Source organism: Aphidius gifuensis, linkage group LG4, assembly GCF_014905175.1.
Source record: "Aphidius gifuensis isolate YNYX2018 linkage group LG4, ASM1490517v1, whole genome shotgun sequence".
NCBI lineage: Eukaryota > Metazoa > Arthropoda > Insecta > Hymenoptera > Braconidae > Aphidius > Aphidius gifuensis.
Genome location: NC_057791.1, coordinates 11,957,167 through 11,971,460, shown reverse-complemented (window position 1 = coordinate 11,971,460; position 14,294 = coordinate 11,957,167). Strand labels below are relative to the sequence as shown.

The window sequence follows — 14,294 nt, the reverse complement described above, 5'->3', positions numbered from 1 at the left end:
ATTTATTGTAAAATAAAAAGGTCTCAAAGCCCTATTAATTTTTATATCAAAACTTTCCTTATTGTTTCCTCCATCTATCTGTAGTTTTTGAAAAAGCTATCTGCGTTTTCCATAAAATGGCTAACCAGGTTTCTAAAAACTAAACCGGACTCTCCATAAGAACCTATGTATAACCTTCAAAAAAATAGCCTACTTTAGTAATTAATTACTAAGTAATTAGCTACAAGAAAATTATCAAAAAATTTGAGCGTATGTATTATTATTTCATTAATCTGCTCAAAAAATTTCAAGGCTCTATCTGCGTTTTTGATTGGTAGTGGTAATCCCTTAACTGTTAACTTATCCTTCTCTTAGTGTATAAGAGACGTTACAATTGCTTGGCGAGCTAGGATATTTTTTTTTAATGTATTTTAAATATAAAAAAAAAAATCTCAAGCAAAAAAAAAATAGCTAAAAGGGTTTAAAAAATTATTAAAAATTATATTACAGAATTTAAATTATCGAGCAATGCGGGGGCTGAGCGGTATCGGTATGGGGATTACAGAGCGGTGCGAAAAGAAAAGAGTGGTGGGGAGTTTGGCAGTCAGCTTGGAGTTTATATTAGAAGAGGAAAACTATAGAGAGAAAAAAGATAAAAACTTCCCACTACTCTATTTTTTCGCGCCCCTCTGTAATCCCCATGCCGCTCAGCCCCCGCATTGCTCTACAATTCAATTTAATTTATAATAATTTTTTTAACCCTTTTAGCTATTTTTTTTTTGCTTGAGATTTTTTTTTTTATATTTAAAATACATTAAAAAAAAATATCCTAGCTCGCCAAGCAATTGTAACGTCTCTTATAATTCGTGATTTTTTTAATTTTCAAAAATTAATATCTCGGCAGGGCTACAATTAATTTGCTTGAGAGTATAAAATTAAGTTAATATATTAAAATTAAAAGTATTTAAACAAAAAATTATGTAATTATGAGGAGTCTGAATAATCGATTTTTTACCTGGCTTACCTGTGGATGAGTGACCAAAAAACTGCTTGAGGGTATGTGCAATGTGTTCTAGGTCTCAAGGACTACCATTTGACACATTCTTTTCGTATACGGTTGAGTCTAGTTTTTTAGCCTTCAGCTTACGGACTATAACGAAAAAAAAAAAAAAAAAGTTCATACTTTACGAACTAATTGACTGAGACTTTGTATATGGCTAAAGAGAAGCGCCTTTAAGGGTTCTCTTGCCCTCGCTGGAAACTTTTGCTGTACAACTAACAGTTTTTGCGCGGAAAAAAAATTTGATAGTCAATTATTTTGTTTTCTCCCACTGAAAATGAGGGCATCAAATCTATTAGTCCGAGATTAATTTTTAATAGGGTTTTTATATTCGTTAGAATTTTCATGATATTCTTCTGCCTTAAGGGTCGTTTATTTGTTCATTAAAAATTTGACAGACCTTTTTATGGAAATTTTTGAAAACTACTAAAAAACTGGACAAGCTATAACTTGCAACAAAACTGTCGAAGAGTTTTATGCTCAATGCGTTGTTACAAAATAATATAAAATTTATATAAAAAAATATCAAAAAAATACATCGTTTTGTAAACTTAGTTGCATTGATTTAAATCTTGTTTATTTATAATTAAGGCAGTATGTCAAAATATTGAAAAAAAATTCCCTCTCACAGATTTTGATCAAAGAAGGCTTATTTTTTAAGTGAAATAAAGATCTATTTTATCAAATTCTTTTTCTAATTTTCTACCACGATTTGACCGAGATAATTAGGGTCAAAGTTGACAACAATTTAACACTTTAACACACAAGCATAGGAAGCATCGGCACGTTTTCACTTCTATGATTCGATGATTTATAACAAGTTAATCAACTGCTTATTTCAAACGACAAATATTGATAATAAAGGATTTGATGTGAATTTTTTTTTTTTTTTCAACCTTACTGTCTCGAGCGCGAATTGCACTGGGGCCCTAGGGTTACCATATCTCGAGAAAACCAAATCAGGACATTTTCCTCCCACTCCAAAATTTCACCCCCTCCACCCATAAATTTATGTTTCAAGTAGATAATCATAACAATTAATTTATTTTGATTATATGTTATCTATTTATTCGTTTTTTTTAATTATTCAATAATTATTCATCACAATTACACGAACGATAAAAAAATTATTTAGAGTAGTTAATTTCTTTGTCTAAATTAATTCATTAAAAATTAATTGGTCAGTGAAATTCTTTTTTTATGCATTTTTCTTATAGCTTTTAAGTTGTTAAATTAATAATTATTTAAACAAATTAAAAGCTATAGAAAAAATGGCTAAGGAAAGGATGTTGCTCACCAATTAATTTTTGAAGAATTAATTTAGCTCAAGAAATTAATTGGTGAGCCACATTCTTCCCTTAGCCATTCGTCAATAGCTTTTCATTTATTTAAACAATTGAAGAGCTATAGGAAAAATGGCTAGGGAAAAGATGTGGCTTACTTATTAATTTTCAAAGAATTAATTTTGCTAAAGAAATTAACTGGCAAGCCACAAAATTTACAAAAAATAATTTATAAAAGTTAATTTTACAAAAATAAAAGAAGGGTTGCCTAGGCTATAGAAATTTTGCATCGGGCTCCCTATACTCTATATGACGAGGTACATATACTGCACGCTATCTTAATTTCAATAATTAGAAGTATTCAAGAGTCCATCATAGATAGCGTAAATGATAAATTCTATATTATATTTATAAAAAAACATAATAAAAAAAAAAATTAAAAATTGTAAACGAGTCTCAAAAATCAGGACATTTAACAAATCAGGACCGTATCAAGACAAGCCGTTCAAAATCAGGACGCATAGTAACCCTACTGGGGTCTACCTACTCTACGGAACCTCACGTGACAAAGTTAATTAATTTGTTATACATCAAAATCGTCTAAATACAATTAATGAATGAGATACCAAAGATACAATCATCATTCACTTTTCTAATGTGAAAAATATAATGTCACAAAATGCTCACAAAAATAATAATGTATTGTTCTTCATAAGAAAAAAAAAAAAAAAAAAATTATTAGTTATTAAAAAGTTATTAAAAATTACATAGTCACCCTTCAAAAAACTCTTTAAAATACCCCAAGTAGAAATTTGAACAGGATAGACTGAACACTGATCCGAATCGGATCAGAAGATCATAAGGATATCCTTATTCAAGTATCTTTATCAAATCCTGATCCAATACGGATCAGGATATGATGAGGCTTTTCGTATTCAAGTATCTCTACCACGAACTGACCCATTCGGGATCAGAATAACCTTAACTTATTATCTTAAGGTTATTATCTTGATTCAATCTGGATCCAGACTTGAATCAGTAAAAATACCAGTTGCCTGGTCCGGATAACATCAGGATATCCTTATCTGATCTTTAATAGGGATATCTTGATCCAGTCTAGATCCAGACTTGATCAAGTAAAAATTATCGAATAATTTATTTTTTTAAATACCTTCTGCCTGATCCGTATTTCATCAAGATATCCTCATTTTATCTTTAATAGGGATATATTGATTTAGTCGGGATCTAGACTTGATGCAGTAAAAATTATCGAATAATTTGTTTTTTTAAATACGATTTGCCTGATCCGGATAACATCAGGATATCCTTATCTTATTCTTGATAGGAATATTCTGATCCAATCTTGATCTAGACTTGATCAAGTTAAAAACATGATGAAAATAAATTATTTTCTTACAATTTGCCTGGTCAGGATAGCATGAGGATAACCTTCTCTTATCTTTATTAGAGATACCTTGATTAAATCTGGACCGATACTCGATCAAGTTGAAAATAACATATATTTGAGAAATTCCACCAATTCGAGCACCACTTTTGGGCTTGCATGTTTGCGAGTAAGTTTTAATTTTTTTGAACTGATAGTCGATATCAAAAAACACACTTTCAAATTTTTTCAGATTTTTCTCTCTATTATTTTAGCCGCGATTCAAGGAAAAATTTGACATTTATATTGTTTTTTTTTTTTTTTTTTAAATTAATTGCGGCGATATGCGTCAACTTTACAAATTTTTGTATTCTATATTTTTCATGAAGGAAACGCTCAGCTTTTCAAAAAAAAATTCTTCAGAGAAAACAGACCCATATAAATTACTAAAAATTTGATTTTACCCATAAAAATGCAATTTTTGGCGAGTGCGCCATTTTTTAAATTTTTAAACTATGTTGTTTGAAAGGCTGAGGAAATTCCACATAGTATACGTTGAAATCGAGTTAGGATCTCTGTAAGAATTTATAGGATCATAAGATGTTTAACAAAAAAACGATAAAAATAGTAAAATTTTTAATTTTTTTTTTTTTCAAATAGTTCTTTTCACTCTAATTACTACTACTTCCACACTTCAAGTACAGTAAGTGTTGAAAAGTCTAGAAACAATAGTAATTACACCCGTGTTTTGAGGGTTCGAATCCCGGTCATACAGTAAAGTAGCTTAAGTTAGGTTTTAGTTCAGATATAAGGTTGATGTCTATTTATCATTACTCAGTACTATAAGTTTGTAAATTCATGAAAAATTACATAACAAAAAAAAAATTACTTAAAAAAATTGTAATTTTTTTTTTTGGAATCATATTTTTATTTCTTGATCCATTTTGGATTCAGAATCTGGATCCAGTTCTGATGATGTATTCTGACCAGGATTGGATCCAGAATCTGGAACCATTTCGGATCATGTATCCTGACTTTATCCTGAAGACAACATCAGGATACCCTGATCCAATCTGGATCCGGACTTCACGAAAAAACAGAGCCATCTTGATCTATCTGGATCTGGAATCTGGATCCGGCCCAGATAAAATCAGGATATCCTGATCTGATTTTGATCAGGACCTGACTTGAATTTCTACTCAGGACAGTCTGATTTTACAACGTTCCCTTTGAAAAAGAGAATATTTTCAAAAATTTATATTTTAACATTGTACGCCGTCAAATATCCTACATTCACACAAAAATTGACACATTATCTTCCTTAAATTACATTGTTGGCGCTTTGGTCGGAACTCTTGTGATTACCATGTAAAAATAAATATATTTTTTTGTAAATTTTCCGAAAAATATTCTCCGTATTGTGACTCTTCTTCTTCTATATTCACCATACATATTATTATGACTTTGTATATTTCAGTGAATGATGAATACATAAACCATGCCAAGGAGACTGAAAAAATGAGAGAGTTGCAGATATATTTGGAAAACTATTGGATCAAAATACTTGAACGATACACACCTGAAGATATTCATAAGTTATTGGATATTTGTAGTAAAGATACTCAAACATTTGTGATTAGTTTTCCCAAAAGTAAATTAACGTCTATCGAAATCTTAAAAAAACTGTCATGAATTATTACTGGTAGAAATAATTATTACAATTCTGACAGATTTTGATAAGAAATGGCAAAATAAATTTGATTCGGTCGGACTACGTTAGAACCTGTCAAAAACTGACAAATTCAGACGTTGTTTAGTCATTTCTGACCAAATATTGACAGGCAAAGTATATTATATTTTAACGAATAAATGATATCAGAATATGGTCCTCGGAAAGAATTATTTATAATTTGCCAAATTTATTTGTACACAATTTTTTCAATAAATTATTGCTCATTAGATTTTATAATTTTTTTTTTATTTGTTTTTTTACCCTAATGGTAAGACCAAACTATATCTGAACTTTGGGGTGCGTTCTTAAATAGAGAGTTACGAGGTAGAGTTAGGCAAAGTTAAGTTATCACCAGACTATAACCCCGGCCGTTCTTAAGTGAATGAGGTAGAGTCAGTGGGTTAAGACTTAAGACTTACACCCTCGTATATACGTCTAAACCCACTGACTCTACCTCATCCATTTAAGAACGGCCGGGGTTATAGTCTGGTGTTAAGTTAACTCTGCTAACTCTACCCCGTAACTTTCTATTTAATAACGCACCTCAGGGATTCGTTCGTAATGGCAATTTGGCAGGGTTAGAGCTACCCAGGGAAAAATCATCAGATCAAATCAGATCTGACCAGATCAAGCCAGATAAGGATTATTGGACAATTTCAGATCTGACTTGATTTGACTTGATCGGGATAAAAATTTATTAATTTAATAAAAATAATTTCAAATTAGTCAATGCTCGATTGAAGAATATGGTTTTTCTGCTTATAGTTTTAATGAAATACAATATTAAGAATTCTATATTTTTACGATAAATAATTGACATCACTCGGACTTGAACTCAATGCTTCTTGTGTGAAATTCCAGAGCCTTACCTACTTAACCACGGCAGTGATTATAAAACGTAGGAAAAATTTGTCTTCTTAAACATTCATTCGCCCGTGATCTAGTTTGATCTAGTCAGATCAAGTTTGATCTGGTCACATAAGATTTGATCTGGGCGCAGATCAAGTTTGATCCAGTCAGATCTGGTTAGATCAAGTTTAATCTGGTCAGATACGATTTGATCTGGGTCCAGATCAAGTTTGATCTAGTTTGATCTAGTCGGATCTGGTCAGATAAGATTTGATCTGAAACCAGATCAAGTTTTATCTGTACCCAAATCTGATCAGATCAAATCTTATCTGAGCCAGATCAAATTAGATCTAATTTGATCTGATTTGATCTGACGATTTTTCCCTGGGTAGTAGGGATAAGTTAACAGTGAAACTATAACCCCGTCCGTTCGTAATGGCTGGAGTAAGTGTTTACTTAACCCTGGCATATAAACGAATCCGAATCAGTCTCATTTTTTTTAATAATAAAAACAAGATTTATTATTGTAAAATCTTGCTAGAAAAATAAAATTTGTTTGAAGAATATCAAAGGGCTGTAAACATGATAAAATTGTGTGTTGAACGATAAGTAAATTACATGAATGATCAAACTAAAAATTATTATACTCAAAATTTATTATGTTTAAATTCATGGTTTAAAAGTTCGTTTTGGCAAATGATATTGAAGAGAAACTTGGAAAACAAATTAAAAAAAAAAAAATATTATAACACATGCAACAAAATTTTATATAATTTATATAGAATTATTATTAATTATCATATTATTATAATTTATATTACTTTCATATTGTTAGATTAATCTAGATATTAGATATATGAATTCATATATCTAATATTATACGTATTATATGCGGTAATCGTTTTTTTCTTTAATTTAACATTTTGTGGAGTTTAACAATATGACAATATTGCTTTGATTCAAATGTATATTTTTTCCGACATTATCGCGATAACACGATAGCTTTATCGGTTATCGTGAGTCAAATATCGTATCGTGTCGTGACGACGATACGATAAAAAATGGCATTATCGTATCGTTGTCGTCATTATCGTATAGTCTTGTCGCGATATTATCGATTATCGCGGTATCTCTAATTTCATGATAAAACAATAACAAAAATAACTTTTTTTCAATTTTGTATAACTCTATGCGCATTGACTCTGTCTCGACACCGTTGAATTAAGCATGCTGTCGAAAAGCGATCGAAACGGTGTCGAGACAGAGTCATAGTTTCTTCTTTTAATTATCAATCCGCAAAAATATCCAAGGTTTCATCGTGATTGTTCTGCACCCGTATTTACGGGGCAAAATTGTTCTCATTAGGGCGTTTTTTCGCTGATGGCGCTTGACAAAATTTTTTTTATATAGATTTCATATAGAAAAGCTTCACAAACGCAACCATTGAAACCAAAAAAAAAAAAAAAAATTTTTTTAATTACAAACTTTTGATTTTGTAATTATATTTCCTACAATTTTTTTCTGCTTTTTTTTTTCTTCTTTTGGTGTCTTACGCGGTAAGCTAATTTTTTTTCCTATTTTTTTTTTTTTTTTTTTTTTTCTACCTAACGCGGGACTCGAACCTATGACCGTAAAAACCTATCTAAATCTAAACCTGTGCCTTAGCTCGCTTAACCACGGGCGCGATATGAAAACAGGAAGTTATTTGTTTTACTTTAGTGACAAGATATTTATTTTTTTTAAATTCATTACATGAACAAATATCAATGAAACTACTATATATATATTTTTATCAACAAACTTCAATAAAACAATAAATTACCAAATTACTATAACAACATTCTTTTGTTGATAAAAATATATATATAGTAGTTTCATCAGTTTCATTTCTTGGTTCACGATAGTTTCCTCAGGTTTGGTTACGTATTTCATAATCCGATCAGGTGGACCGCGCCCCTCTAAGACTGAGTTAGGCTCCCGTATTAGTTCTCGTGACTCCCACGGTTGTTGGCTTCCGAGATAACCAACATGGCTCCTCCAAGTGATTTTGAGAAGGATGGTGAGAAATCCTCGTTGTTAACCTTGGCCGATAGTTCTCGCCGCGCAGGTCAGAAAATTGGTTACATAATATATAATAATATATAAATATGTACAATTTCAAGACAAATTTTTTGAACGTTGTATACATTTATATATTAGTATATATGATTATACAGACTGTCCCAGTTTAATTGGATAATGGATTTTTCTTGAAAAATAAATAAATATATATAATATATATAATTTTATAAAATTATTCATAATTATAAACAGGATGAAGCGTAAGTCGTGAACAGTAGGTATACTACGAGATTGTACGTGAAATTTCAATTGGTAAATAGTTTTAAATTTTAGGTCTACGACGCTTTTTGCCTGAGTTATTGATGTTTTAAGTTGACCAATCAGAATCGAGCGTCGAAAATTATTATCATTATGGCGTCTGAATCCCCGTGTGTGTTTACGCGCCATGGATTAAATTGTTTTTGTTTTTTTAATTAATTTAAAATTCGAACGCAAGATGTAGCCAAAGCATAAATTCGCTGGATGAATGCGTAGCTGTAAACTTACACACACAGCACTCACACTAATCATAACAAAATAATCATTTTTAATTTAAAATCACATTTATATTTTTGATCACATTATGTGATTTATTTATTGATCACATTGATAGAATAATTACATAATGTCATCAAAAAAAATATAAAAGTGTTTTTAAATATAAATGTGATTTTAAATGAAAAATGATTATTTTGTTATGATTAGTGTGAGTGCTGCAGTCCAATTCACAGGGCATTACAATTTAGGGCTTTTTTCCTCCACTGGAGCTTTTGTATGTGAAATCTATATAAAAAAAATTTGACAAGCGCCATCAGTGGCAAAAAAAGCCCTAAATTGTATAAAATTTGCCCTAGGGTGATTGGGTGCATTCCTTTAATAAAAATTTTTTTTTCGCTCTGCAATTTCGCCCTGTAATACCGACCAAAATTTTATGGGAAAAAGCTGTTTCTTGTAGTGGCAGTACTAGCACATGACATTATTTTTTTTGGCTTTCAATTATTGGAAAAATTACCTAAATAACTGTTCAATATTTATGTCAAACTGAAATAAAAAGAGAATTTACTTGTTGTAATTGCTTGTTATTGTCACATAGGTTGTACAGGACATTATCGTAAATGTTCAAAGTGTGGAGAATTACTTAGAGGATTCTATCACTTTTGTCGTTGTTTCTGTTTCTAGTTTTTAGTCGGTATTACAGGGCGAAATTGCAGAGCGAAAAAAAATTTTTTATTAAAGAAATGCACCCCTGCAGTCCAATTCACAGGGCAAATTTTTTACAATTTAGGGCTTTTTTTGCCGGTGATGGCGCTTGTTAAATTTTTTATATATAGATTTCACATACAAGAGCTTTACAAGCGCCGCCAGTGGAGGAAAAAAGCCCTAAATTGTAATGTCCTGTGAATTGGACTGCTGGATACACACTGAAATATAATAAAACTGGAAGCCGAACTTCGTGTCGCCGAGAGAGAAACTCAATGGTTGGCCTGTTGTCCTTGTCGGTACAGTCACGTCAACTATAATTGGTTGAGACTACTGAAATATAATGTAACTTTTATACCGTGTAGTACTTGTTTGTTTTGACGTTGACTGTACAAGATTTAATGTGCGCATGCGTGAGTGAGAGGGAAAGCCAACCAATATATTGCTATCTCTGGCGACACTCCGTGCATTGGCTAAGCATAGGAGTTCACCTTCCAGTTTTATTATATTTCAGTGTGGATACAGTGTTGGGTAGGTATGAAACCCATTGTAATTTACAATGTAATTTACATGTAATTTACACCTTGTTTTGTACATGGTTATTTAGACGACTTGCGCGCCTCGCCGTGGAGAGTCTGGAACTATGTATTTCGTAGCCATTTTGCAACCATATGTTTTATGTTTTCATTACTCTCGATATTTATTGTTATTTGTTGTTATTTTTATTATTATTATATTCTCTAATTAGCATAAATTTGTTCTTTGGTTATTTTAAAAAAAATTGTAAACAATGTCAGGTGTTAAAATTGTAAACAATTTTAATATAAAAATTATAAATTATTAATTTTATTCGATCTTATTATTATTTTATTTAATTCAATGTTACATGTGACTTTTAAAAATCGAAAGACTGTACTTGAGATGTGTTTTATAGTAGTTTAAATAAAAATAATACTAATTGTCGTTAAATACAAATATATACATATTTTAAATAGCTGAATAAAAATTTGGCTTAAATATAAAACCCCAAAAAAAACTCTGTGCTTAACAGATAATTAATATTTCAATAATTTGCTTAAGATAATATGAAGATATTATAAATTTTTCTACAGAACACCAAATAAATATATAATATGTAATTAATAAATATCTGATACAAAAAAATTATTATTTTTTTCTTGTGTAATACTGATATAAAATTCTTGGTTAATGCAAAGTCGTATAAAATTTTTTAATTATGAGACTAGCCGAAAATGTCTTATAAGTCATTTTTAAGTTAATTAAAAAAACGATAAATTTATTCACATTTAGTCAAATAATCGTAATTATTAAATAAATTAATATGCAAAAATCATGCTTATTTTTTAACTAACTCTGCTTTTTTTGGCACACATGTTACTAAATTTTTTTGTTAATGCTATTGATTATAATATTATAATGAACTATTTTATATAAACTCATCTAATAATTATGATCGTTCGTTCATTTATTTATTATTTTAGATATTGTATTCTTTTCTACAACAACAAAAGCTAGATGACATTATTGACATTATACGTTATGTTCTTTTCTGTTTACATACAACAGTTATTTTGTAGGGCTAGGTATGGTACTTTATTTATTATTTACATTATTTACTTTATACTAATTACATATAATTACATACATGTATAATAACATAACTCGAAAAATCGCCCATTTACCCAACATAGCCTGTGTGTGTGAGTTTGCAGCTGCGCATTCATCCAGAATTTATGATTTAGCTACATCTTGCGTTCAAACTTTAAATTAGTTCATAAAGAAAAACAATTTAATCTATGGTGCGTAAACACACACGTGGATTCAGACGCCATAATGATAATAATTTTCGACGCTCGATCCCGATTGGTCAACTTAAAACGTTAATAACTCAGGTACAAAGCGTCGTAGACCCAAAATTCAAAAACATTTACTATTCAAAATTCCACGTCCAGTCTCGTACTACACCTACTGTTCGCGACCTACGCTTTATCCTGTATAAACCAGTGAGATGCCAGCGATCACCAGTTTTATGGACTCTCTATCCCCACTCCCGTTTGACCCACTCCATACGACCATCTGTGCGCACACCTCGATGCGACTCTCCGGTGGGAGTGTCGAAGTAGGGGATACGAATCTGTCGTAGCCAGGGTAGGAATCCGGATTATCCACTCGTGGTGGATGTCTACCAAGTCAACACTGACATTCAGGCGAAAATGGATGTCACTACCGAGGCCACTCACAAACCGGTGGTATTAATTAGTGCCTTAGTCGATAAAACCCCTCAGACCAGACCTCTAATTATTTTTGGGAGCGCGAGATCTGCCAAATCTCGTTACATTATATACAAAATTATAAATAATTGTATAGGTATAATTATATACAGGAATTGACAATATATAATTATATATGATTATATAGAAACCTTTTTTGAATTCTTTGGTAAGTCTTGCAGATTCTTACAGATTCTCACAGATTATGACAGATTCTTACCGATTCTGACATATATGACAGATTCTTACCGATTCTGGCAGATTCTTACAGATTTAGACCGGTTTTTGGAACAACTGCCAGATTCTGCCAGTTTTTTTTCATCAGGGAATGAAAAAAGAAGAAATTAAGCACCTCTCAATTTTTGTCGAAAGGCTGTCGATTCAGTGACAAAATATCTCGGTAATAATGACAGAGTCAATTACCGATGAATGATCTGAGGCTCAACAACTTTCCAACTCCAGTAGATATGTGAATCATGTCAACTTAACCTCTCTACCATGTATGATTTAAACTCTTATGCAATATTCTAATACATATGCAAATCAAGATTTTTGGCGCGGATTGTTCTCAGCCCTACTTATCCGCTAACTAATTTTAATAAATAATGTTGTAGCGCAGGTTCATCTATGCGATCATCTCAGAGCAATGTCAAAGGAATAAATGAGGTTTATCAACAAATTTGTTGATCCATATTAAACAGACAAACAAATAACAATTCACTGGGTGATGATGATCGAATAGTAACTTTCTAAAAAATCAACAAGTAACATGAAAAATATTACTGTGATAAAATCATATCAACTTGTTCACTTGACAATAAATTTTGTTTGTCAACATTACAAAAATTTAGGATGCTAGAAGAGATTGAATATAACAAAGCTCAAATTATAAATAGTGAACTCAACTCTTTATCAAGTCACCTAGCTGACGTTGTAAATTATATTCAATAATAATGTGTACATTTTTATCAAATTTTTACATTGTAGATTTTGTCATACTAACCCCAAAAAACCAAAAGTTTGAACTTTTTGTGATTATTTTTTTTGCGTAAACCATTTTTTTTTTTCATTATTTATCAATTTTATGCAATATATTTCTATAAAATCCAATTATATATTAATAAAAAAAATTATCTTCTGATATTTACCTATTCATTTCAATATTGCACACAAAAATTTTTTTTTGTTAGTATGCCTCACTGATTTGCACTGATATTAAGTTTTCTATTTATATCCAATTAATATCAATATTCATTATCAATCTTAATTTTATATCGTTAATAAAAACATTTTTATTAATATTTTTATTAACACTTGCATTTATGATGCTCCATTATTTTGTAATTGAGTTTCTTTTGTGCAAGTTTAAATTTTCCCGCTATTTCAATATTGACCGGTTATCATGGCTCATTGAAAAATCAGTAAAATCCGTGTTTTTGACAGATAATTTTAATTATTACTCAAAAAGCAGCATTAAAACTCCATGTGAACAAAATATTGAAAAATTCCTTATTGTTTTTACTATTATTGATTAGTTTTTGAACAAAAAGTGATTGGTAGAAATGTAATTTAGTTATGTTCAAAGAAATTTTAAACATAGCCTCCCATAAGAGCCTATGTATAATCCCTCTAAAAGTAGTCAACTTTTAAAAATTATAAAAAAAAAAAAAGGTTTATAACAAAAAAACTGATTTTACAACACGATGCATTAATATTTCAACTATCTACTGTATAAATTTTAAGAAATTCTGATTGTTTGGACGTAGCTATGAATGTACCTTAATAACAATTTCGATAAATATTGCTGTTTTTTTTAATCACTTTGTAGTACTATTAAATACGGATTTTTTAAGCCCTTATTTTTGTCCATGGATATTAATAGATATTCAATTTTTAAGTATTAAATTTTTTATCATTAGTGGTCATTCTCTTTCTTTTATTCGTCGTGCTGTCTCATGTTTCTTGGCTATGGTAGTATGTGTGTGCCTATCCAGATGGAATACAGACCATGGTAGAAATATACAAGTAGGTATATGCGCATACGTTTTTTTAAGCCAATAAGGAGTGCTGACCACCGGTTGCCATATTGGCTAAAGTGGCGCGACTTTATTTAAATCATAAATTAAAATACATATTAAAGATGATCTTAATAGAAGATTGAAATAATAAAAATACATAAACAAATGATTAATTATATAACAAATAAAATACATTTTAAGCTTTCCCGGATAAAAATGGGTTGTCTCGTGAAGATAATAAAAAGATCTCGTTTCTATCTTGACGGGATCTTTATCGAAGTCTCGTTTGTGAGAGAACGGGGTACTTCAATTTGGAGATCAATAGGAGACATTTTAATTTAAAGATGAATTGAAGATTTTTCTGAGATCTTGTCGAGATCTTGATCTCAATGATCAAT

The 14,294-nt window shown here is 30.3% G+C and overlaps 1 protein-coding gene and 1 pseudogene across 3 annotated transcripts in view; one reads left to right on the top strand and one right to left on the bottom strand.

The window, feature by feature from the left end:
* Positions 1-14,294, bottom strand: part of LOC122855078 — a 193,571-nt pseudogene that overhangs the window by 30,496 nt on the left and 148,781 nt on the right.
* The window catches only part of LOC122855075 (protein saal1), a 67,390-nt gene that overhangs the window by 2,827 nt on the left and 50,269 nt on the right, over positions 1-14,294 (top strand). Inside the window, exon 5 of one of the 3 annotated variants that reach the window (XM_044156232.1) lies at positions 5,184-5,769. The exons of the other annotated variants lie outside the window; for them this stretch is intronic. Within the exon in view, the coding sequence (XP_044012167.1) occupies positions 5,184-5,398 (215 nt within the window). The 3' untranslated portion in view covers positions 5,399-5,769. Of the gene's footprint in view, positions 1-5,183; positions 5,770-14,294 lie in introns of those variants that run through there. 3 annotated transcript variants of the gene reach the window in all.